Source organism: Triticum urartu, chromosome 2A (assembly GCF_056163025.1).
Source record: "Triticum urartu cultivar PI428250 chromosome 2A, HENAU_Tu73, whole genome shotgun sequence".
NCBI lineage: Eukaryota > Viridiplantae > Streptophyta > Magnoliopsida > Poales > Poaceae > Triticum > Triticum urartu.
This window is the reverse complement of record NC_141874.1, coordinates 747762217-747788802: the sequence shown is the minus strand read 5'-3', so window position 1 is coordinate 747788802 and position 26586 is coordinate 747762217. Positions and strand designations below refer to the sequence as shown.

General features: G+C 44.1%; 2 protein-coding genes across 2 annotated transcripts; both read right to left on the bottom strand.

The window, feature by feature from the left end:
- Positions 1-5283: 5283 nt before the first annotated feature.
- LOC147987650 (uncharacterized) lies at positions 5284-6140 on the bottom strand. Its single transcript, XM_087542467.1, has 4 exons — positions 6030-6140; positions 5701-5883; positions 5467-5519; positions 5284-5380 (listed from the first exon to the last, which is right to left on the bottom strand). Exons 1-4 carry the CDS (start codon positions 6138-6140, stop codon positions 5284-5286), a joined length of 444 nt encoding a protein of 147 aa, XP_087398593.1.
- Positions 6141-23358: 17218 nt separating this feature from the next.
- On the bottom strand, positions 23359-26223 carry LOC147987649 (uncharacterized). Its single transcript, XM_087542466.1, has 3 exons — positions 25465-26223; positions 23704-23761; positions 23359-23477 (listed from the first exon to the last, which is right to left on the bottom strand). The coding sequence occupies exons 1-3, from the start codon at positions 26221-26223 to the stop codon at positions 23359-23361; spliced, it is 936 nt and encodes a 311-aa protein (XP_087398592.1).
- Positions 26224-26586: the final 363 nt, after the last annotated feature.

Here is a 26586-nt window from a genome sequence, read left to right as displayed (position 1 = left end):
CATTGCTATAGCTTTTCTTTCTTTCTTTCTTCTTCTAGCAGCAGAGATTGTAGATGAGATTCGAGTCAAAGGCAGGCAGGCAGCTGGGACGGACGCTTTCTCTGCCTGATGGATGGACGATCATGCGCTTCCTCAGCGCCAATGGGGCTCATGGATCTTGGCATAGGGGGATTAACAAAATGATCAGGATTAGGGGAGAGTCCAGCCCAGCTGGCAGCACACTTAACAAGCACTATTAGCAGTACGACTCCTACTCCATCTACTTTGATCCTCCTAGTGGCTAGTTGATCCGTAGCTTCGGCTTACTTAATCCATGTCCACCAGCTACATGGAACGGAAGCGGCAGCATTAGAATACGGGGGCTCACCTGCCTCTTGGCTCTTGGCTTAACACAATCGTTTAGTTAATTAACACCTGTCGATCCTTCACGAGATGGCCTGGGATTAGATTCCAACCTAGATTGGTAGATCGTTACGGCTAGCTAGCTAACCACGAGGGTTAATCGCCACTGGAGCGGGAGGAATCCGAGAGGGATCGTATATCCATCGAACGTGCGCTCTAGTCATTAGCTGTAAGCTCGCCAAGTTGGTATCGATGGACGATGGATCGACGGACCTCTGTTGACACACATGCACGCACCTATACTGATTCTGTCTGTACATTCTAGAACTAGCACTGCCGGTTATATTAGTAGCTAGCTGTTGTTGATGCGATCAAGTTGCATGCATGCGCGTGTTAGCGTCAGAGTTAAGCGCAAGACACCCAATGATTGGTGGACTAGCTGACATGCATGCACGCATACATGCCTGTACCTACCTGTACCTGTACCTGTATATATACGTTGAGTGCCCATCTGGTGAGCAGAAACTATTTTGCGTGAACACTACGTACGGTCCGATACCAAGTTTGGCCACGCACGCGGCGCATCACCTGCCGTCATCCGCGGCTTTTTTCCTCACAAGTTATTTGATCCTCCTCTTCCTCTCTAACAACGACTGGCATGCTGCTCACGGCCTAGCTAAGCTCATCGGCACGTGCATGCCACCATTATCAAATTAAGCAAGGCTGGCTTGAATCGACCCCCCGTGCCCATTAATCAATCACTTAAGAGTGCTAATGCCAGATTCACACCGGCAACAAAGAGTGCTACTACTTACGCAGGCACGGATTAGATAGGTTGAAATTGAATTGATCTCTCTTTTAGAAAAGAGAGAGAAAAGGGACATGGAGTATTTGATCCCGAGCTTATATGCTCTCGCATGAACAGTAAAATAAAAAAAATAGAAAAAAAGTTCATCAAAATCTGATCTTTTTGTGATGAACATTGATAAATTTTTTAATTGCGTGCAAAATTTCATGTTGAAATGACATTCGTGGAGGTTTGGGAAAGAAAAATCGATGGTCGAAAAAGACTATTGTTGAAAGCATTTTGGAGCACCGATTTTGTTATTTTTGCCCAGACTTCCACGAATGCCATTTCGACCTAAAATTTTGCATGTAGTTAGAACATTCATCAATGTTCATAAAAAATCAAACTTTTTACTATTTTGTCTGATTTTACTGTTTGTATGGGAGCATATGAGCTAGGGATCAAAAGAGCAATTTCGAAAAAAAGTTGTAGGTTGATCACTAGATAGCTCTAAGAGCAGCTGTACGTACAGTCCAGGTTCAAGATCTCCCAGCTGCTAGCGGCAAAATTTCGTGTTTTGATCCTTTTCTCAAACCTATTCGAGATCTGACTCTAGTTTAAAAAAAATATATCAAAATATGACCCTTTTGCTACCGTCAGGGTCCATGACGGTAGGGTGTAACAGCCTACTGTTAGGGACCTTGGCGGTAGGAAACATCCCTACCGCCAAACAGACCGGTGGTAGCCTGTACACCCCTACCAGCAAGGTGCTTGGCGGTAGACACGAGCACGCACTATGTTTCAATACTTAGGAAGAATTTGCGGTAGGGCATGCAAGCCTACCGACAGGGACCTTGACGGTAGGCTGTTATACCCTATCAACATAGGCTCTGGGATAGTAAAAGAGTCAGATCTCGAATAGCTTTTAGAAATGGTCAAAACATGAAATTTTGCCGCTGCTGGCCGGAGCTAGCTCCTATAATGGTGTAGGCCATCGGCGTGTGTCAGCCGGACCCCTACCAGTGAGCACCATTTCCACGCCGCGCGATTCGATTCGACAGGCCCTGATCATTCACTGTACGGACGGACGGCGCAAGCTTGTCTTATTCTTTGACCTACGTTGGCTTACCTACCTAGCTTACCTAGGTCCGTGCTAACATAAGCCTTGCATGTGGGATCATGCCGTCCCTGTAGCGGGAACCATTAACTCGCCCCGTGCGAGACGGCTGCGAATGCGAGTCGTGAGCCGATGGCGACCATGGCCGAGAGCGAGACCCATTCATCCAAGCACCAAGATGCTAATTAACATAAGCCATGCAATGTCGTCCCAGTAGTAGTGTAGCGGGAACCTTTCCTCGCCCCGTGCGTGGATCACGACCATGGCCGGCCGAGGTCCCTTCATCCAAGCACCAAGATGCATCCATCTCAAAACAGAAGCAGCTGCATGATTGATTGGCTGCCTGCTGCCTGCTGCCTGCTGGTAACGCACGGCACCGCGGCCGACCAACCGCGTACGCTGGCTGACCGATCAGCATGCAGTGCTGTGCGGATTAGTTGATCGATCCGAGACACGCATCCGGCACGCGCGTCGCGTCGGAGTAGGACCCAAGGCCGACCGAGTTAACCGACTGATTTGGTGCCGGCTAGCTGGAGCGCGAGAGAAGGGCAGAGCATGCACGCACGCACGCACGCACGCAGGAGCCCGGCCGGCAGACGCGCGTCCTTGTTGCTTCTACAAACGGCCGTCGGTGGTACTGTACGTACGTACGTAGGAGTACGTGTCAGGCCGGCCCCTACCACCACCACTGCATCGCCACGCCGCCGCGTGATTCATTCGAAACGACAGCGCTTGTCCATGCACTGTACGGACTGCGGACGGCGCGCCCATGTCGCTTGTCTCATTCTTGGACCTACAGTACGTTGCTAGCCATGAGCCCACGGCGACCGGGCCTAACCCTATTCATACTATCATATATAGTTTTGCACAGTGGGAATCACGTGTCGTCCGGTTGCTGGAGCTACTGAACTACGCCGCCGTAGCAGCAGCAGCAGCGAGGCCTCGCGCCTACTGTGGCTCGAGTCGTATCGTACGTGACCATGACCTGTTCACCCAAACAAGACCATACATGATTCCTTGGGCACGGGCCGGACGATCAAGCCAGCAGGAGCAGGACGGCGGGCGCGCCTACGCCGATCGACCAGCAGCGTACGTACGATCAGCGGAGCCGCGGACTGACGTCGGATCGAAACCGAAAGCTGGCCGAGTTAATTTTTGGCCCATCCAAATATTGCCCCATTGATTATGATATAGCATCATTGTTTTGATCGCCCGTTCAGTCATAACTTTGCTCTTTGCTAGGATGTTGTGTGTTGGCTGTGTGCATTCTAACCATGCAGACGCCGGGTTTTGAGTGTGTGCTAATTGTGTTTATATTCATTTGATGCTTTAATTTGAAATAATAAAATTCATTCTTTGTAAAAAAAATCCATCCAAATATTAGCAATGGACAGTCACTGAAAACCAAAAATAATACCAAAAGAAAACTGGAGGAAAAGCGGAACAAAACCGTGTGATGCTATGTACAGGTCGTAGTAGGCGATGTATACCTTTGCTCGTGGGAGCTATATTTCGCCCGTATCGAGATGTATTATGTGTCATCTACATGGCGCGTTATTTGCCTGGCTTGGTACTGTAGCATTGTTTTGACTGTTTTTACATTTGTTTCGTTGGTTTTTTTTATTTTCTTGTTTCTTTCTCAGCTTTCATCGGTTTTCTTTGATCTTCACTTTGTTCTACTGTTTCTTCGGTTTACACAGTTTTTTTCTTTTTGTTTTTCCAACACATGTCTACTTTTTTCACACACAATGCAATTTTTTTTGTATACATCAAGAACAATTTCTTATACATGTTTAAAATTTCAAAAATACACTATTAACATTTTTTACAATATATGTTTTTGATATCCACATTTGTTGTACACTTCAAGAATTGTTTTGTACATGTTTAACTATTTTTAAATATATGATTGACATTTTTATATTTTTTATGTTAACCTATTTTTTTCATACAAGTTGTACATTTTATATACACATTTAGCATTTTCCATATGAATGATTAATAGTATTTGAAATATACTCCCTCCATCCGGAAATACTTGTCAGAGAAATGGATAAAAATGAATGTATATAGAGTAGTTCCAGACAGAGGGAGAATGTTTTTGATGTTACTTTTTCATATATATTGTAATTATTTTGTATGCATAAGAACATTTATTTTATACACGTTATATATTTTTCAAATATATGTTTACATTTTTCAAAGACATGTTTTTTAACTTTTATTTTCAAATATGTGTTAAATAATTTTTGAAATACGCGTCAAAACATTTTTTTTGGAGTTGCAATTTTTTAACACTGCGCAAATATTATTTTTAAAATTTAAGTAATTGTTTATTGAATATATGTATTTTAGGTTTTTTAGAACATAAAAAAGTAAAGAAAAAAACGAGAGGAACAAATGAAACAAAGTGAAGAAATGCACAAACCTGCCCACTAGGGGCGTTCCGCTAGTGCACGCAGGCCCTAAGCAAACGGTTTAAACGCCTTTCGATGACACAGTTTCAAACCGTCACCTTGCTAAGGTGTGCGATAGGAGAGGTTCATCGCATATGACCCAGACGTTCTGGTAAAAGCAATCATATGTTATGCAGGAACCTATCGCACACACTATAGTTGCGACAGACACGCGGGATTGGTCATCCATCACACACGTCTTATACGAGTTAAGCGTGTGTAATTGCTCATAGAAACCAGATAGAGAATCAACGCAAAACATTTGTGAAATATTACCTATGGCACACGAATTTCACAAGAAAACTTTGCGTGATGTCTCGATTGTTAATGTCTGCCATGTATGATATCATCGAACACGGTTCACGTACAATTTTCAAGTGGGATTGCCACATCGGACACGTTGACTTTAAAGCTCACGTTTGAGATGTGGTGCTACCGCATACGATTTAAAAAAAACCCATCACACACTTGCTGTTGTTTCAAAGTGTGTGCTATCTTTAGTGTATCACCCACGGTTCTATTTTTATGTGTACTTTTGTTGTACATCATACACGGTTCCACCATGAGTAACGTGTGCTGTATTATTTGCATGGTACACACTTTGTTTCTTGAACCGTGTGAGTTGTAGTATATGGCAAGACCGGCAGGGACATGTTCATCCGCACATTGGATGCGGTGCTGTAGAAATCAGATTAGCAGGTTCTGTTAGACAATGGAAGAGATGTAAGTTACCATATTTTTAGCAGTAGTAAACGAGAACATACATGGCAGAGACCCTGCGAGTTGATATCTCACTGGCACTGCTAAGTTTCTCATCCTGAGATTATTATCAACAACTCAACACTTCTCTTTACCTGACATTTAATCATAGCGGTAAGAAATTATAGGACACCACACTCGATCTCGAGGGTAACCAATATGAGAGATAATGTCATCTACCCATAACGGGCTATCATACAGAGTACAAGCAGATTTCCTAATATAAACCACTATTTGACAGGAGACTTGGTAACTGATGCTTGGTCTTTCACCCAAGGATGTACGATTAATTGAGCAGCAGTCGGACGCGCAGCAGGATCACGCTGCAAACAGAGTTTCAGAAAGCTTTTTGCTTCAGAAGAAAGATGATCTGGCATATCAGGTATGTCTTTGCTGTTTGCAATTTTCAATATTGCAGCCACCTGTGAAATTGATTACAAAAGGTCAGCACACAATATTGCAGCCGATCAAGCAAGCAGGAGCAGGACGGCGTGCGCGCCTACGCCGATCGATCAGCACCGTACAATTAGCGCAGCCGCGGACCGAAACCGAAAGCCGGCCGAGTTACGGTGCTGCCGCCGCCGCCGCCCTTGTCCCCGGCCGGCAGGTGCATGCTGACCCTCCAAAGCGCGTACATCTGCCGTGTTGTCTCCTGCGCGTACCCTGAAGCTCGATCCATGCCGGCCGCCCGGCCTGCTGGTCTCTCTCAAACACGACGAGCGGGACGCGGAATGCATCACAGGGACGGGAGCACAATTTTTGGAGCGCACCAGCCTTCATACTTGGGCCTTTTTGGTTCATAGGATAGAAAAATCATAGAAATAGAAAAGTTATAAGAAATAAGATGACATGTATCTCAAATCCTATAAATAGGAATATGAAAGAAGATGCTCTTTGATTCACATCATAAATTTTTTTCCATTGAGTCTAGGCTAATGTTTATTTTCTTATGAAATGTGGAGGATAAAAAGAATTCCTCCACAGAAATAGGATTCTATTTCTACAAACCAAAGGGCTCTAAAGGAATTTTTCCTATAGAAATCTTATCCTATGAAATTCCTACAAAATTCCTGCAAACCAAAGGAGGCCTTGGTGTTTTTATTTGTTTATTTGTTTTTTTGGGAACTCATACTTGGTGGTTGGGCGAGGTGATATAACGCATGTTTCTGTTGGATTATGGATGGGCTTAGGCCCATATAAGACACTAATCCTTAGTTAATCTTGAGGACCATGTATGAGATGGCAGGTGGTGGGAAGTTTAGTCCCACCTTGCTAGTTGAGGAGAGTTGAGACCCTTTTATAAGGGTTGCTCTACCACTTGCCATTGGAAGCTTGGGAAAAGAAGTGGTACATGCGCGCTCCTCCTCCGCCGCCGCCCGCCTCGACGCGCGCGCGCCGCGAGTTGCAGGAATGAGCCGAAGCTTATTTTTGCCGCTCACGAATGAATTAATTAATCAGGGATTAATTAACGAGTCGCTAAAATGTGGGCCACTGTCCAAGACGTTGGACGGTGGGCTGACTTGTGTTGCCGGGATTCGTCGACTCCCTTGCCGGGACCCGCGTATTCGTCGACTCCCTTGCTAGGAGTGCGACCCTTGCCGGGAACAACGACTCCCTTGCCGGGAGTGGGCCATCTCGGTCGTGGGCCTCGGCAAGGCCCACGACTTCCTTCCTTACGGACTATATAAGAAGGCTCTGGCTAGTGAAGTAACCTAGTTCGGTTCACTCACTCCCTCTCGCGTGACCTAGCCGTCATCTACTGTTCCTCACTCTGTGCTGTCTCCGGCGATCCCATCCCGACGACCGCGTGCACGGCTGGTCGGGAGAGCAGGTGCCTCCGGAACCCTGTCGTTCGAGATCCTGCCCGGGAGAACGGCAATAAGGTTTTTGGGGAGCGTCTCGACGCGACTGCTCCCGACCCGTCTCCAACTATGTTCGCCTCTGCTTCCACTACTTCCTCTGCATCGACACCATGGCCGACGACGCTGCCGCTAAGAAGGCCACGGACGACGCCGAGGCTGCTGCTGCAGCCACTGCGTTGGCCTGGCCAACCGGAGGGTATGATCTGTTCATCCCTCGTTTACTCGTACATATGCTAGTCGTATATGTGCTGCTCATAGAAGGTTCGATTCTATGTTCTGTACGTGCTAGTATGCTTAGGTATCGCTATGAGATGCATACCTTTTATGTCATGCTTACTGTTAACTCGTGGATAAGTCTAATCGAAAAAGTGCTAATATTTCCAACAATCCAAAAACCTTATTTTAGGAATCGCCATTCAAGGCTTTGCTGCTATTCTCAAACCGAAAAAGTTTACCGGGACGCATTTTAAGCGTTGGCAGACTAGGACCACCTTGTGGCTCACAGCGATGAACGTGTTCTGGGTTGGTGGTGTGTCCCTCACAGAAATGATTGCTCCTGAACAGGAGAAGGCGTTTAGGGAGGCAACCACAGTCTTTCTGGGAGCAGTTCTGAGTGTGATTGGAGACAAGTTGGTTGACGCCTATATTCATATGGGTGTTGCCAAAAACTTGTGGGATGCGCTCGAAGTCAAATTCGGCGCAACTGATGCTGGCAGTGAGCTGTATGCCATGGAGCAGTTCCATGATTACAGGATGGTCGATAACCGTTCTGTATTGGACCAGGCTCATGAGATACAGTGCATTGCTAAGGAGCTGGAGCTCCCGAAGTGTGAGTTACCGGACAAGTTTGTCGCGGGTTGCATTATTGCAAAACTCCCTCCTAGTTGGAGGAACTTTGCTACTTCTCTCAAGCACTTGAGACGTGAATTCTCTGTTGAGGATGTCATTGGTCATCTCAGTGTTGAGCAGAACTCAAGAGTAAAGGACTCGCACGTGAACGGGGCAGAGGGTTCTTCTAGCGCCAATGTGGTGCAGAAGAACTTTCACAAGTTCAAGGGAAAGAACTCTATCTAGCAGAATACTACATTTAAGAAGAAGAAGAAGAAGAAAGACAAAAAGGGAGATGAATCCATGAATCATAGCAAAACACTACTGCTCATAGCAAAACCAATCCATGAATCAAAGCAGAGTTAGTTTACTTAAGATAAAATTGCTGGGCCAATGTGGTGCCTGGGTCCATCGCTGGGGTTTGAAATCTGTATACTACAGGCAGAAAGGAGAGGAGGGAGACCATATGAGGGAGAAAGATCTTACCCATATTGTTGCCGCCATGGGTGGCTACTCATGGTCACTGAAAGTAGGTGGGAGAGATGGGGCCACCTGCCGCCCTATTCCTAGTTCGCTGGACGCGGAGGAAGCAAAGGTCGCCTGCCTCGCTTCAGACCATTGGGAGCGAAGGGCCCTTGCCCCCCCTCAGATCTGCTGCCATGGAAAGGTGGGAAGAGGGAGCTGGGCATGGGTCGGGGCAGTGGCGCCATGGAAGGGAGGGGGAGTGGACACTCGCGACTGGGGTGGCTGGTGGTGGAAGGAGGGATGGCCCCTGCGATGGCCATCGGCGGTGGCATGAGTCGCAACCCTAGGCGGCACCGTACGAGAGAGGGGTGGATTGAGATGAGGGAGAAAGGGGATCGAGTGAGGCGCCCTGGGTAGTTCTAGGTTTTGAGAGAAAAAAGAAAAAATCGCGGGCTGGGCCGTGCTAAATGTTTTCGTCCGCGCGCGCAGGCCCATTTATCACCTGCTGTTGGTCGGCGTTATTTGCGGACCGATCGTCAGATGAGGATACGATCTTTCCTGACCGACTGTTCGACAGCAGAGACTTTTGTATTCCCGACCGACCGTCTCGCTGTACAAATGTTTTCCCAACCAACTATCACTTAGAAGTTTCTTCAACTAACTGCCGGTCAGCGAAAATGACTTTTGCCAACACACATCAGTAGGGAATAAAGTGTCATGGTGTAGTGGTGGTCCTAATAATAAAAAAGCAGTCCTCTGAACAGTAACAAGGAAATGCGAATGGTTGAAACTTTATAGTTAACATACGATGTTCAAAAACAATTCTCATAGTATGCAGTTTAAAATAATTCTTATAATAACTGTTCAGCTAACACAAGCATAAAACGGACCATCCATTCTAATACCACAATAGAAACATTAACCACACTGCTAATGCAGTACGGAAGTGCATATTATGAAATCCTATAGAACACAGAATTCAGTTTAAGAAAACAGAAATCTCATAAATTGCAATAACCACTGTAAAGTAGCTACAACGAAATACACTACTAATGAAAATGCAGTGCACAACAACGTATGCCACAACTACAACAAATAAAATTAAAAACAGTAGAACTGCAGACATGTGGTAGACTATCGAAAAATACTCCCGAAACAACGTATGCCTAGAAATTGTCCAACCACTAAACAAACTAAAAAATACTCCCGCAAAAAATTACATGGAAGACACGGCAACTCGACGAACATCATCAGCTCTCGTTTAAAAATTGCAATTACAAAATTACAATTATACCCGCAATACAATGAATTCAAACCTATAGCAACACTAATTACAATATTCAAACACGCATGGGCGCGCAAAAATCCAAAAAATCGTCAAGAACAGAGGAGCGGACGAAGCTCTCCCGCCCACACAATCAAAATAACAGAAATTGAAAACAAACTCCTAAAAATTAACAAATTATAGTGAACGGACCGATTAAAACGAACACAATCAAACAATTCCTACTAAAAAACAACATACGAGCACAAAAAAATCGCATCTGAAGCGAACACGGACGAACAGAGAAAGCCCGTCTGCCAAATCCCTCGATTTACCAAGATTTTAGTCGTTTTTCCTGTAAATTACAAATAATAAAGGTCAACTGACATGCATAAACAAATTAAATCATCCCGCAACACCCGATTCCACACAGAATACGCGGGTGGACCACCAGAAAATGAAGCAGTTCTACCGTGTAGCATTGCAGTGTGCAACGTAAAGAAGATGCAGTTCGCTTCCGTTGAGCAGGCAGTGCCAAAGTGTTATCAGAATATCTATTCTGATAATATTATCAGAATAGACCGGCTGGATGGTGTACTAGCTTGGTTTGGCTGGCACTATTGGGTATCATGGGCGTCTCATCCCTTGGAGGTTAGGGTATTGAAAACACATTAAATAGAGATCCGAATCGAATACAAAAGATCGGAAATGTCCGTTCGTTCTTCTCCACCTGATGACGAAGTGCCCGGTCTATATATATATATATATATATATATATATATATATATATATATATATATATATATATATATATATATACTCTAACTGGACAAAGCCTCTCCCCATACCAGTAATATGCTCTTTAAGGTTCCCATTTTGCATATATTCAAAGCAGAGCGCTTTGTATATATCTTCAGCAAAAATGGTTTCTCCATCTTGCAGCACTGGCTTATGTCGTGTTTCGTAGCAGAAGCCAACGAACTGGATGATGTTGCGATGCTTGAGGCTCATCAGACTTTCAAACTCATGTTTGAATTCACCATTGTCTGTTCCTGTCGTGTTTTTATGGAGCACCTTCACAGCAACATATTTTCCGTCGCTGTTCACCCCCTGTTCAAGATTTGAAAAGCACAGAATATGCAAGTATCAAACTCTGTTTTGTTTGACACATTAAACTGTTTATATCGTGTGTATGAATAAACAACTAAAAACAAAACATGCCGTAAATGAATTACCTTGTAGACTGTTCCATATCCGCCTCGACCAATTACTCGTTCAGGGGAGAAATTATCCGTGATGACTTCCAAATGTTCTGTTGATATTCTCTTTGCATTTTGTAACTTGGTACCCAGGGTACTGTTTATGCTGAGAGAAATTGAAACATTAAGTGTTAGAGGAATAAATATAATGTTGCCTCCATGCGAAATAGTAGTATTAGGTACTTCTCTAACTTGCGTAGTTAATATACTCAAAATTTAATAAAACTTGTCTAATCTAAAGTCAAAAGGTAGAGCAAACAAGATCAAAGTATTCCTCGTAGAAGATGAAACAAGTGAGAAGCAGATTAGATGTACTAAGCGGCATCTGGATCTGGAGGGCTGAGGAAGGTCTCTGCCCTTGGGTGCTCCATCGGAGCCGCCGGAAGCCGCCATGTCAACCGTCCTTGTCCTTCACTGGAGGAAGCGGTGAAGTTCTCATGATGCGATCCAGCTCACGCAGCAGTAACGAAGTCAACTCTGGCGACGACCCACTTGGCCTGTTTTGTCGACCTACTGAATAAGTAGAGCCGAAGCGAGCAAGCGAGCGAGCGGTGAATCAAGTTTTGGAATCTTCTAGAAGGTTCCTGAAACGGTTTTTTACCGGTTTATTTCTTTTCTGTTCTTTACTTTGTTTTCCTTTTTGTTTTTTTACTGTTTCCTTTTTCAAGTTTATTTAAAACAAATCTTCAGAAATTTCAGTAAATCTTCTTCTTTTTTCAAAATTTATTCACAAATTTTAAAAAGAGTTTCTGTTTGTAAAATTTGTTCACTTTTAAAAATTCGAATTTCAAATTGTTTCCTTCTAAAAAATGTGTTTGGAACTTCAAGAAAGGTTTCCTTTTTAATATTTTTTGAAAACATGAACAATTTTTTTATAATCTGAATATTTATTATGAAAGCCAACAATTTTGGGAAAAAAGCGAACAATGTTTAGAAGACATGATTTTTTTTATGTTCCAATTTTTTTTGAAAAAAATAAAATCACATTCTTAAGTTTGTTTTTGAAATTTTGGACATTTTTTAAAAACCATGTACAAAACTTGATTTCTTTTTTTAAAAATTTTAGAAAACACATTTTTTTAAATTTCAAACTAATTTGGAAATTTTGGAACAATTTTGAAGAATATAAAACGTGAAGAAAAAGACAGAGAAGGAAAAAGAAAAAAAAAGGAAAAATAGGAATGAAAACGAATAAAATAGAGAGAGAAGAATACTGATCCAGGAACCATTTTTTGGAAATACCTGTAATTTTATTCATCGTCATAACAATTACAGGTACACCGATTTGGATCTAAGATGCAAGAAAATACAAAGTAACTCCTTTGACCGATAATTATAATGAAATCTCTTCTAGGAGGTCTGGGAATACTAAGCTACGCTAAACACCCATAGTGCTCGCCTCCCTCTCCTGTGCGTTTGGGTGATTGGACACAGTGAGCGTCCGATAGATTTTGCCAACACCACCATCATCCTTGTTCCTCCGATAAATCAGCCTTGCCCGCCGCCCCCTCCCGTCGATCCTCCTCCCGGGATCACAAATGTTGTAATCTACCAACCTGGGGTTATGGCAAGAGTAAGAATTTGAATGGCCAAAGTAGAATGTGGTTGGAAATGTTTAAGGCTTTCAGGTTACCAGAAGTATGTTTGAGAATTGCTAAATGACAAATCCATATGTATTTATATATTTATACATGATGGAATTTGGCATGTGAAGGGCAACAACGAACAAAGTATTATTAGAAAAATTGGTTTCAGCATTCCAACATATGGATATGTGCACAATGTGGTGCATGAGTCTTCTTGTTAGTGCAATGCATGAATGGGGAACATAAAAAAGTCGAAGTAATAGCGAGTAGTAATCGAGCCATTAATTAACTTGATCGGAAGTAAGACCACCTGGACCTTATTGGAGGTAATTATGCAGTGAGGTATATACATATACATATTTGTCTTGGCGTGATGACTAACATGCTTAAATCTCCGAGGTTCATAAGGGTAGATTAAAGGCAAAAAGGCTAGTGTTCAACCATATCCTCCACTGGCTTGTTCCTTGAAAGCATTTAAGCGCACAATCATTTTTTTCGAAAAAGAAGGTTAACCCCGGCCTCTGCATCAGAACGATGTATACGGCCATATTATTAATAAGCAAAGGTTCAACAAAGTCTTCAAGTCTCAAAAGGAAAAAAAATGCTCACATAGAGAAAAAACACAAAATAACATGATAGCCACAACCGGCAGGCAAAAGAGAAGATAGGAAACTCCACCCCTATCTTATTAGAGAGAACTCCTTATTTAACACCGTGCTTAAATTTTATGCCCTATTTGACATCGACAAATGATTTCTTCCCTATCTAGCAAGAAGTCTAAATTTTATGCCTTTTATAACACTTCTATCCATTTTTAGCCTAAATGGCGTCTAAAAAGACCATTTTGCCCCTCATGTAGTATGTTTGTGCGTGAGCGGGTGCGTGCTGCCGTGCGCGTGCGCACATCTGTGCTACTGATGATGCGCGTGTGCGTGCATGTGTTGCTGTGTGTTTGTGGGTGCGTGCGTGTGTGCACGCTCGTGCGTACGTGTGTGCTGCTCTGTGTGCGCGCGCGTGTGCGCTGTTGCGTGTGTTGCTCGGTGTGTGCTGCCACGTACATGTGTGCTGCTGTGTGTGCTGCGTGCGTGCATCTGCCTGCGGTGGTCACTCAGCGGCTCGCCGGACGGCCGGAGGTGGTCGTGCCTCACATCTCACGGCCAGATTGGAGATCGCCAGCGCAGGCCAAAGGATGGGAATACGCTGCGGTGCGGCGGTTGTACCCGGCCATTGGAGAGGCATGTAGGAGATCACGTGATTTAGGCCTTCTTCTTACTGTATGGCCCCGTGGCCCAACTAATTGCAAGCAGAATAGCATATGATGCATGAGCCTGTGTAGTCAAATTCCAATTTTCGTTCATTCACTAGCGTGGTATGCGGGAACGACGTACCAAAATCCTGTGTAGTCAAGCCACTACACGTATAACGTGGCTTCTCCACTGTGTGCTGTTGTGTGTGCGCGCATGCGTGTGTGTTGTTGTGCATGTATGTGCTGCTGCGTGTGTGCGCGCGATACTGCCCCGTACTGATGTTGTGTTTGCTACTGTCCCGCACACGCACATATTACATGAGGGGCAAAAGGGTCTTTTCAAGTGTCTTTTATGCTCAAAATAGACGAAAGTGTCATAAAGGGCATAAAATTTAGACTCATTGTTATATAGGGAAGAAAAATGTTTTCAGTGTCAAATAAGGAGACGAAATTTAAAGAGTGTTAAATAAGGAATTCTTTCATCTTATTACATGACCGCCATCCAAACCGGTTGAAGATAGCCCGTGCTATCACCTCCCACCGGATAGACCCAATAACCATACGCTCCCTGGCATCCGTCGGAGTGAGTAGCGATCACATACAGATCAGTGAAGTGGCCCGGAAAATAACCTGCAAAAAATGAATATTTATTGTTCTGTTAAAAACCAAATCATTCATGCAGTTCCATACTGCCCATAATAAAGCACATACTCCTACACGGATATGTCTCGCCGTTTCTGAATCTATTCCATCTAACCACGTTCCAAATAACGTGTTGATAGTATTCGGAGGAGTAATATTAAATGCTATGTGGACAGACCGCCATAATTTTTTTGCCATTGGGCAGTCAAGAAAGAGGTGTTTGATGGATTCATCATGAGCACAGAAGCTACATAATTGTCCTTAGTTAGAATGACTTGTTTATGGACAAACCACATAAACACTTTAATTTTTAAAGGCACTTTGACTTTCCAAACATGTTTCAAACGAGAGATAGGGCCAGTGTTTATAATATCCAAATACATGGATTTAACCGAAAACTCTCCATTCTTAGTTAGTTTCAAGTGCAACTGATCTGGCTGTTGAGAGAGGTGGACATACACCAATCTCCTTACAAGATGGAGCTAAGCTTCCCAACGGTTTCCCGCTAAATTTCTCCTGAATTGAATATTGAGAGGGTTGGACTGTAATACTGTTGCAACATAAATGTCTCTTCGATGAACAATATTATAAAGAGAAGGATATTGGAGTGCAAGGGGCGTCTCCCCTAACCATGTACCCTCCCAGAATCTCGTGGTAGTACCATTTCCAACTATGAATTTTGTCCTGTTGAAGAAGACTGATTTCACTCTCATCAGTCCCTTCCAAAATGGTGAGTCCTTCGGTCTAACCATCACCTGGGATAAGGTTTTGGAATTGAAGTACTTATTACGTAGAATTTGGGCCCATGTGGCATCGGTCTCTACAGATAGCTTATACAGCCACTTGCTGAGAAGACATTTGTTCTTCACCTCTAAATTTTCTATGCCGAGGCCCTCTTGATCTTTTGGCCTACAAATAATATCCCATTTAGCGAGTCTGTACTTTCATTTTAACTCATCGCTCTGCCAGAAGAAGCGCGATCGATAGAAATCTAGTCTTTTCCGAACTCCAACTGGTACCTTGAAAAAGGACAAAAGAAACATAGGCGTACTCATGAAAACCAAACTAATGAGAATTAGTCGGCCTCTATATGACATAAGCTTGCCCTTCCAGCAGCTTAGTTTCTTTTCAAATCAATCCTCAATGCACTTCCATTCTTTGTTGGTAAGCTTGCGATGGTGAATTGGTATACCCAAATACGTGAAGGGCAAAGACCCCAATTCGCACCCGAACAATTGTTTGTAAGCTTCTTGTTCGTATTTAGCTCTTCCAAAGTAGAACAATTCACTTTTATGAAAGTTAATCTTTAACACCGACAACTGTTCAAATAAGCATATCACAAGCTTCATGTTTCTTGATTTTGCCAAATCATGCTCCATAAAGATGATAGTATCATTAGGTTCAAAAAAAAGATGATAGTATCATCAGCGTACTGTAGGATGGACAGTCCTCCGTCCACTAAATGCGGGACAAGACCGTCTATCTGGTCATTATCTTTAGCTCTTCCTATTAGGATCGTCAACATGTCTACCACTATGTTGAACAAAATCGGAGACATCGGGTCTCCTTGCCTCAGACCCTTGTGTGTTTGGAAATAATGACCTATGTCATCATTCACTTTGATTCCTATACTTCCTTTTTGCGTGAAAGAATCTACCTGGTTTCTCTACGACTGATCGAATCCTTTCATTCGCAAGGCCTGCTGAAGAAATGGCCATTTTACCTTATCGCACCCTTTCTCAAAATCCACTTTAAAAAACCACCCCATCTAGTTTTTTCGTGTGGATTTCATGAAGCGTTTCATGTAGGACCACAACCCCTTCTAGGATGTTTCTGTCCGACATGAAAGCAGTTTGGGATGGCTGCACCACAGAATGCGCAATCTGCGTAAGCCTGTTAGTTCCAACATTGGTGAAGATTTTAAAGCTGACATTAAGAAGACAGATCTGCCTGAACTGCTCAATCCGCACGGCCTCTGTTTTCTTAGGAAGCAACGCAATCATTCTGAAATTCAAGTGAAATAGCTGCAAATGTCCATAAAACAAATCATGGAACATCGGGAGCAAGTCACCCTTAATGATGTGCCAGCACTATTTATAAAATTCAGCCGGAAAACCATCCGGCCTCGGCGCTTTATTATTTTTCATTTGTGAAATTGCCTCAAACACCTCTTTCTCTGAAAATGGGGCGGTCAAAATATCGTTCTCATCCGTTGCTAGTTGAGGGATATCCTCAATCCTCGACTCATCTAAGGACACACAATTATCCTCAGGTGGCCCAAAAAGCTGCCTATAGTAATTGATGATGTATATTTTTAGGTTCTCCTGTCCTACAATCGTTCCCTCATCTTGCTCAAGCTGAAAGATTCTCTTCTTTTGATACTTGCCATTCGCAATCATATGAAAGAATTGAGTGTTATCGTCTCCTTGGACAATTTTGTGAACTTTAGCTCTTAGTGCCCACTTCAATTCCTCCTCACGAAGCAGTTCTTTCAGTCTCATTTCCGCCTCCATTTTAGTTTCCAACTCCCTGATATCTAGGAGGATTCGGCTTTGAATTCGAGGGAGTCAATAAGGAGAAGGAGCCTTTCCTTTTCGACCTTATATATCCCACTCAAATGTTTGGCACAACCATGTAAGAACTGTCTTAGGTGTCTAATCTTATTCTGCCATCTTTCTACATTCGACCTCCCTCCTGAATCTTTACTCCATTCACATGCTATCAAATCCAAGAACCCTTCTCTTTCAAACCAAGCTAATCGAACGAGAAGGTATTTTTGTTACCCACATGGGTTGCTTCTCCAAAGTCGACAAGCAGTGGGGTATGATCGGAGATCGCGCGTGACAACGCTTGGACCGTCACCAGAGGAATTTTCTGCTCCCATTCAACGCTGGCGAGGACAAGATCCAACTTCTCATACGTTGGATTTGGTAACGTGTTGGCCCAAGTCAATTTTCTATCGAAAATCGAAGATCCATGCTTTCAATGATTGTATTAAATATAAACGACCATCTTCCGTCAAAATTATCATTGTTTTTTTCCTCCCGTCTTCAAATAATATTAAAATCGCCCCCAACCAAGATTGGGAGCTGCTCACTACCACAAATACGCACTAAGTCTACCAAAAATTATGGTTTAAGCGCACAATCATGGCCTATGATAAAAAAGAACTTCAAACATTAACTAAATCGTGTATAGATCACATGTTCAAGCACATCCATTGGGGACATATGCAGGTTGGGAGGGAAAGAGTGTTTACCCTGGTCATTGTTGTAGCATCCACGCCGAGCCTTTGAAATCAAGAACAAACCAAACACATACGAAGTATGGAGTAACTGATATTGAAACCGATGCCCGGGATTTTGCATCATCAATTTCAAATACCTAGCAGGAGTGAAGTTTTACATAAGAAGAATTTGAGCACAGGAAACGCCAACAACATAGGTGGTATTGGTATTTGCCTAGTTGGCACCTCTTTAGGTAGATCATCCTGTAAGTGTAACATTATCTGGTAGCTGTCATCCGATTTCTTTGAACCCATAGGCACCTGCTTCCTTTCTCCCTCATCATCAAGTAGTAGTTGAGTAATAGGTACAATTGCTGCTTGCTAGTTTCCTCTTTCTTTCTTTTGTGTGTGTGTAAAAGATAGATTCATATGTATCAACTGTTATTATATCATAGAGGAAATATGCATTCTCGAAGTTCATGATTTCTCCTCAGGGTGTCTAACCGAAAGAGATCACTCTACAAAAGTTCCCCGAAACTACTATTAGAAGGAAATATGAAGAAAGAATCATTTCCATGATGGTATATATGTGTGTGTATAAAACTACACCTATACACTTTTTATTCTTGTATTTTACTATCTACTACCATGCAATCTGTTGTCGTTTGTTATCTCTGGTGATATATTATTGTATATACCAGTAAAAATGTGCCTTTGGAATTCAGCGAAGATTTTACAGATAGATAATTCCAAGCCCACACTAAAGGACACTATCAGTGTGATTTAGATGGATAAATATAATTTGTTAGCTCGAATAGTTGATTTATTCTTACATGACATTCTACAAATAATAATATTTTTATTACCTACAAAGGAATATATATTGTGATAGTACATAAGGGAATATCAATCCGCACACTGAGTATACCTCAGCTGTTTAGGTTCATGGAAATATGCCCACCAGGGCTGGCGTAGCTATGGCAAGGCTCAAAGGGCCATGGCCCACCCAGGCTGGAGCAAAACAAAGTTTTATAAGAAGTTTTTCCCACAATAATGTATTGATTTTTAATTTGGTAGCACTGTTTTACTATCCGGCTTGCCCAACATATTTTTGGTGGCTCCGCCATTGCTTGTGATAACCTCAATAATGTCAAGATATGCATGCTCAATATATCAAAGATGCTTATATGAGTAGAACGCGGGTATGCTAATCTAAATTGTCCGACGCCGGTGCCGACAATGCATGGTGACCATTCATGAACCTAATATATCACCAGAGCTCCGAGTGAAACTCCTTCACCATATCTTCGGTCTCGGTGGCTGTGTGTAGCGTCGACACCCTCTTGGGGACGCTGCCGTGGAGCTTAGGTACCCTCTGGCCGTGACATATCGTCATTGGCGGGCTAGCTTGGATCTGTCTCAAAGCTCCTTTGGCTCTGACGTGGGACCGTCTCGATTGCTTCTTATCTTTTACACGTGACTTTGGTGTCTCCACTCTCGGTCCTCATTGTCTGCAGGCTGGAGAGGCGCTCCATGGGCCGGAGTGAGAGGGCTGATTGTCCGATGGTTTCTCAAGGAGACGTGTGGTTTCTCTTGTAGTGAGTAGTCTCGGGTGTCTCTTGATTGTGTGTGACCATTCATGAACTTTCATGTTAGTACCTTTGATCTACTTTGTAAGAGCGTTCATTCATCACCTTGTATCAATTCGGTCGTGTTGCTTTATGCAAGGAAAGCATATTTCAAGATTATGTGTGTATGTACGTGAGTGCCTGCGACTGTACTATATCTCCATTAGAAAAATTATCAATCAGCTTCACGGCTGTTTTTTTTTTTGACGGGAATCAGCTTCACGGCTATTAAACTGGCAACCGGCAAACATACTCCTCCCATCCCAGTTTGCTTTCGCGGGCCGTAAAAACGAGAGGGCCGAGATCCTTCGTGTTATGATGCTATATGCGTTGCTTGGCATGTGCAAGCCCGCGGCCCACTGGGTTAATTCACGGCGCTTGGCACGTACCCTCTTCAAAAGTGGAAACAAGCTTGTGAGTATTTTCAGCCGTGTGGTTCGTCAGGGAAGTTGAAACCCTACCTACCCTAGCAATGGCGGCGGCGGCCAACTGGGTTCCCATGGGCGACGGTCTCCGTCTGGAGACGGCGAGGGCGGTGGCCAAGGCGCACGGCGTTCCCCTCGACGTGGTGCTCAAGGGCTGCTACGTGGACGCGGTGGACGGGCCGGACGGCTTCCCGGATCTCCACGGCGTGGAGGACCACGTCACGGTCACCAATCAGGCCGACGGGCGGCACCTCATCAAGTTCGCCAACTACGATGCCTTCGAAGCAGCCTGCGAGGCGCCGGCGGCCCCGGGACAGCAGGAGGAGCAGGACGACGCCAGGCTCACCGTGGTCATCATGCCCTACGCGGACCACGACTCGTGCGACAAGCTCCAGGATCTGGTGGCGTATCCCGAGTTTGGGTACGCCAAGATCGACATAGCCAACTACGACATGCTGCTGTGGAAGAAGAGAGACATGGCCGCCCTCAACGAGGAAGCGGACAAGTGCCGCCAGCTTGGCACTGAGATGGAGATCACGGTGAGGAGACTCCTTCCGGCGGACAAGTGGCGCAGGCTAGGGACGGGGAGCGGCGACGGCAAGATCGCCCGGGAAAGGCTGCTGAAATCGCACCTCGACGCCAGGCGGTATGGGGACGCGCACGAGCTTCTCCTGCTGCTCGACAAGGGGAAGCACGACGCCATCTTCGGACCAGCCGAGTGCTACGACCCGTGCCACCCCGGTGACAACGCTGCTTCGGGTGATCGTGCCGCCGCAGAGAAACAGGCGACCGCCGATCTCCTCGAGCGTTACAAAGAGGAGCTAGACGAAAGATATGGTGCTCACCCACTACACCCGTATCCCGAGCGCGCAGATATCCTCAAGATGGAGGCCCGGAACAAGCTCAGAAGGGAATTGGCCAACGCGCGCAGGGAGGTTCAAGACATTGTTGAGACTGCAACACGAGAGATCGAGCGTATAGCTGACCAACTCGAAGCCATGGGGGTCGAGCCCAGGCTTCTTGGCTGCGGCATATGATCGATACATGCAGCTCACACCCCATTGCAGTCCCAGATAGTAATAAGAGGAATAAATGAAAGCTGATTGTCGGTCACAAATGCTCTGCGTTTAGTTATATATTGAATGTTTTTCTTTTGAATTGAATGATCATTATATACATTTGTCATCTCTATGTGGAAAATTTGATATCCTTGTATCGCTTAATTGTCTGCGAGTTAGTCTGATATCATTAGTCATGTGTAAGGTGAAGATAATATTTATCACATCTATTCTAGTCATCTGCAAGTGTTATATATCTCATCATATATACTCTCACGTGCAACTAATGCATACATACATACATACACTCATGTATAAGTCTGTACACTCCCTACCGGTGCTCCTGCTTAATTAGTTTCCAAGCAACGCACACAACACACACCCTAGATCCCACATTATCTCCAAATTCTATAGACTTATACTCTTGTGCCTGCCAAGCATCTTCTACGAGCACAGCTCCAAATTAACACCATACCACCTGACTGGCTCAGTTGCGACCATGAATAGTTCCACACCACCTGCCTTGCTCGGTTGCAATCATAATATCGTTAATACATGACGATATTTTTCAAGGTCCAGAAACTCATGAGCAAACTCTCGGCCAACTCGGACATCATATAACCACTTTGGGTTTTCCTTCGATCGAGCTTGCTTAAGACCAAATGGGTCGATCATCATGGATTCGAGTGATCGTACGTTCTCGAGAATATAGAGTGCAAGCTCAATTTGGCCATTAAATTGAAATCATATGTGAATGTCTCTGACTTAACCATACGGACTAAACTCCCTTGCTTATATAGGCACCGGCGGCACCTATGATTACATGTGGGTTGGTTACGTTTAGGGATAAATATGTCTTGAAGTGTGCGTCAAGTCTTTGGAGAATTTCATCTTGAGTATGCTGGGGGGGCATGGTAAACATGGCCCATTCGTCGGCCATGAATGTGGTGGTGGTGGTGGTGGTGGGGGGGGGGGGGGGGGGGGATGTGGTTAGCACCCCCTAGCCCACGACACTGTTAATCTGGTCACCGGCACTGGACCGACCCTGCAAATCGCCGGTCCAAAAGTCTAATCATAGAAACATAAGAGGAAACAAAGGCAATGACACTGCAACTAATAAAACCAAGTTAACCTTCTCATCCTCGTTGTTGTAACGGACATACTCCCTCCGTTCGGAATTACTTGTTTTGGAAATGGATGTATCTAGACGTATTCTAGATACATCCATTTCCGAAACAAGTAATTCCGAACGGAAGGAGTACATTACAGTGCAGACCTCGCACACGTGGAGGAGGAAACCAGGCTGCCCCAGCCAGCTCGTGGAGCTGCACGAAGTTTCTCTTCTTGTTGACACAAGCTATTTCATTTGTCATAGCTTAATTTAGTGTCACTGATCCTGTTGCCGTGGTTTCACATCTATAGGTGCTTGGGAGTTGGAACAAGTAAAAAGTTCAGTCGGAATTATTGAGAGAGAATCCTGCATTCACGATGACTTTGCTGTATTTGTTTGTCTCGTGGCAAATCTAATTTCTAAACATGTATTTCTCTCTGTATGTTAGTTCTAAACTTCTAATAGATAACTCACACGATTTTGCTTCCAAATTGTGAAGTACAAAAAAAAACTACTCTAAAGATGGACCTAAAAGACGGATGGAACGATCTGGCTCATGTGTGCGTGAGGCAAGCATGGTGTCTAGGTGTGTGTCGTCTCCATCCAGACGCAAGGCGGCTCCATCCACGCACGGGCGATGGATTCGTATGTACCGGGCAACAGTAGAATGTCTCCGGATACCGCCAAGATCTAAATCCATGAACATATATAATCAGTTTTTGATTTTCCACCGCACTCACCCTCGTACAATTTCATGAGATTCAATGTACAATGTCTTGCTAATTACGCGCTATAGCGCGATATAGCAACCTAATAGCATATTCTAAACGCCACGCTATTTTTTCATTGTCAATTAGTCCTAGAGTGATGGCCAACAAGCTTCATATCCCAAACTGGAGCAATAAATTGTACTCCTGGTGCATCACATAAATTCAAGACCAAGTTTTTTTTTAATTTGACCCGGGCTAATCCCCTTTCCATTAAAGAAATAACGGAAATACAGCCAGTTCCGAGTTCAAACAAGGGAAAGGGAAAAAGCGAGATCAAGCACTTCAGGGAAACCCGCTGTGAGCGCTCGCAATCGAAACGCCCACTACGAGGCGAAAACCCTGAAGCACCATCAACACGCAGCGAACCAAACTAAAGTTCAGATCACAATACAACCCCGCACCAAGGCATCACAGTTATGCAGAACAAAAGAAACAAACTCCACACAAACACTCTCCAGAGTCTTTGGTGTCTCAAATCGATCACTTCAGAAGGCTTCTGCAATGTCTCAGGCATCCCAGCAGCTGAATCACTCCACGGTCTCGCCCGTGTGTGCAATCGCGCAGATTCTCATCATCTCTTTAGCATTCTCCTTCAGAATCATCGCACCACGCTCCAGTTCCACTCGTCTTTCGCCCTTCAGGAGACCTGCCCAATAAGATAGGTGCATACAAGCGTTGAAAACAATCTTGAAAGGAGATGCCATTTTCTTAAATTCAAAAGTAGCCTGGTTTCTACGATTCCAAATGGCCCAACATACAGCCGCCAGCCCCATAGTGAAGCACCATTCCCCTTGAGGAAGAAGAGTATAGCACCAAGAATAAAATTGACATAGGTTATTGGGACATAAATCGGTCCCAAACACCGCCCCAACCGTGCGCCAGGCAATCCTTGCCACTGGGCACTGAAAGAACAGATGTAAATAGGTTTCTCTGCAATCACAGAAAGAACACCTGGGGTTGCCAGCCCAGTTCCGACGCTTCATAACGTCCCTAGTCAGAACGGCATCCTGGAAGAGTTGCCAAAGGAAAATCTGGATTTTGGTAGGTAATCTAGCCCTCCAAATCCATCTAAAGTCACAACCAGCAAGATCTCTCTCCAGGTAAGAATACATGGATTTAGTGGTATATTTGCCGTTGGGCCCAGTGCCCCACACAATCTTATCTGGACCAGCCGACGTGTTAATGCCAGCAAGAATTTTTTTGACCTCACTAAGCTGATGGCTCAGATCTGCATTCAGCCTGCGTCTGAACACATCTCCACTAGCGCGTTTGGTAAAGTGAGCAATAGTATCGTCTTGATAGTTAGCGATACTGAACAGGGTCGGATAAGCAACCCCCAAAGGCTGGTGAGTGCCAATGGGGTCATGCCACACCCTGGCAATGTTGCCATTATTGACAATCACCTTCCTTCCAGCCATATACATCTCCTTTACTTTAAGCAGCGCTTTCCAGACAGGGGAGTCATGGAATTTCACTTTCACAGTAGCTAGTGAATTGTTCTTAAGGTATTTTGCCCTCACCACGTCTTTCCACAGCCCCTCGCCTCCAGCCCACCCTTATTCTTAGACTGGCACACCCTGGTCCATTTAACCAGATAGTAACGCTTTTTACCCCTCCCTCCACACCAAAAAAACTTACAACAATATTTATCAAGTCTCTCGATAAATGTCTTAGAAAGCAGGAACATTGACATATAATAATAAGCAATGCTTGAGAGGGATGAGTTCAACAAAGTTAATCTCCCACCAGACGAGGCAGAATTGCCAATCCACGAGTCACAACATTTAAGATATCGAATAGCCATATACTCCCAATCAGAATTTCTCAAGGAAGAATAGCTAACTGGTACGCCCAGATATTTCATAGGAAAATGCCCTATTTGGCACCCAAACAAATCAGAAATACTTTTGGAGAGTCATATCATCCCCCCCCACACACAGCACTTCACTTTTAAGAAAATTGATTTTCAAGCCAGACATAAGTTCAAACAAGTATAGCAGAAGTTTGAGATTAACAGCTTTATCTATATCATCTTCAATGCAAAGAACAATGTCATCTGCATACTGCAGGACAGCAACACCATTTGGAACGAGGTCTGCTGCCAGTCCTTTAAACAGATTATTTTTCTGGGCATTGAAAATCATTTTCGAAAGGCATTCAGCCGCTAGATTGAAGAGAAAGGGAGATATAGAATCTCCTTGCCTCACCCCCTTACTACTTTGGAAATAGGGGCCTACAGTATTATTGATCTTGACACTAATAGTGCCATTTCGTAAAACTTGGCTAATCCAGCCGCACCACTTCTCATTGAAGCCTCTCAATCTATGACATTCCAAAAGGAAATCCCAATTCACTTTGTCATATGCCTTTTCAAAATCAAGTTTTAGGACCACCCCACATTTCTTTTTAATATGTGTGTGATGTAACACCTCATGCAAAGTAAGTATCCCATCCATAATATTATGTTTCTTGATAAAAGCGTTTTGGTGCCAGCTGATGAGCTTATCAGCAAACATCGCCACTCGATTATCCAACACTTTGGTAATGAGTTTGTAAGGGCACCGCAACAAACAGATAGGCCGAAATTCTTGGATTTTTTTGGCCCCATTGACTTTAGGAATTAGGGTAATCACCCCATAATTCAGTCTTTCAACGTCCAGGGAGCCTTCATGAAATGCAGCAAACAGATTCATAATATCCTGTTTGACAATATCCCAGCAAAATCGATAGAATTCTGCTGGAATGTTATCGTGGCCAGGTGCTCTATTGCTTTTCATGGAAAACAAAGCTGTCTTAACTTCTTCTTCACTAAAGGGTCTGGTCAAAAACTCATTTTCCTCAGCTGTTAATTTTTCATCCTGTCCCCAAGTGTCAGGATCTAAATGAAAAGTATTCCCCGGGGCAGGTCCGAAAAGTTCCTTATAGAAGTCTGTGGCATGTTTCATCAGATTTTTTGTCCCTTCAATCATAGTGTCACCACATGAAAAGGAGTGGATAGTATTCTTTCTCTTTTTTCCATTGGCAATCCTATGGAAAAAGGCAGTGTTCTGGTCTCCCTTCAACAACCACGTCTCGTGGGATTGCTGGAGCCAGAAGAATTCCTCATTGACCATGAGCGGTTGTAGTTCACCACTCAAGGTAGCTCGCCTATCCAGGATGTCAGGTCCAAGAGGACCATGTTCTTCCATAAGTTCAATATACTCAAGCTCCTCTTTAATAACTTTCTTCCTTTTTTTCTCATGGCCAAACTTGTCTGACCCCCATCCTTTGAAGAAGTGCTTAAATCGTTTTAGCTTGATGTTAAGCACATCAATTGGGTTAGAGGATCTAACAGGCCTTTGCCAGATTTTCTTGACCAAGGGTAAAAATTCCTCATTGGTCATCCAGCTCATCTCGAACCTAAACTCTCTAGGTTTAGGTGCTTGAGGACAAGCACTATTGGTGGACATCAGAAGGGGGTTATGGTCTGATATGTCTCTAACCAGCTTTCTGGTAGTGACCAAAGGGAATAGATCTTCCCACTCACTATTCATCAGGATCCTACCTAGTTTTTCTAGAGTAGGATGGGCTTGATTGTTAGACCAGGTATAGATTCCCCCCTCCACATAAATCTCTCGCAAACACATAGTGTTAATGATGGCATTGAATCTGTCTGTATATTGTGAGTAGTCCTGGCCATCTCAGGCCCGGCCCTGTCGGCCCACCCAGGCCCGGCCCTAAATCCAGGGCCTAGGCCCGATGGGCTTATCCGTGGG

What these genes read in the sequence shown, in the direction of transcription:
- LOC147987650 (XM_087542467.1), bottom strand. Translation starts at nt 6,140, where the DNA reads ATGGATCGAGCTTCAGGGTACGCGCAGGAGACAACACGGCAGATGTAC. An exon ending in GCGGCGGCGGCGGCAGCACC is followed by an intron (nt 5,884 to 6,029) that starts GTAACTCGGCCG and finishes TCAATTTCACAG; the next exon opens with GTGGCTGCAATATTGAAAAT. An exon ending in CATCAGTTACCAAGTCTCCT is followed by an intron (nt 5,520 to 5,700) that starts GTCAAATAGTGG and finishes TAATAATCTCAG; the next exon opens with GATGAGAAACTTAGCAGTGC.
- LOC147987649 (XM_087542466.1), bottom strand. Translation starts at nt 26,223, where the DNA reads ATGAGCTGGATGACCAATGAGGAATTTTTACCCTTGGTCAAGAAAATC. An exon ending in TTGAAAGACTGAATTATGGG is followed by an intron (nt 23,762 to 25,464) that starts GTGATTACCCTA and finishes CTGTGATTGCAG; the next exon opens with AGAAACCTATTTACATCTGT. An exon ending in CAAGGATTGCCTGGCGCACG is followed by an intron (nt 23,478 to 23,703) that starts GTTGGGGCGGTG and finishes CTTATTGGGCAG; the next exon opens with GTCTCCTGAAGGGCGAAAGA.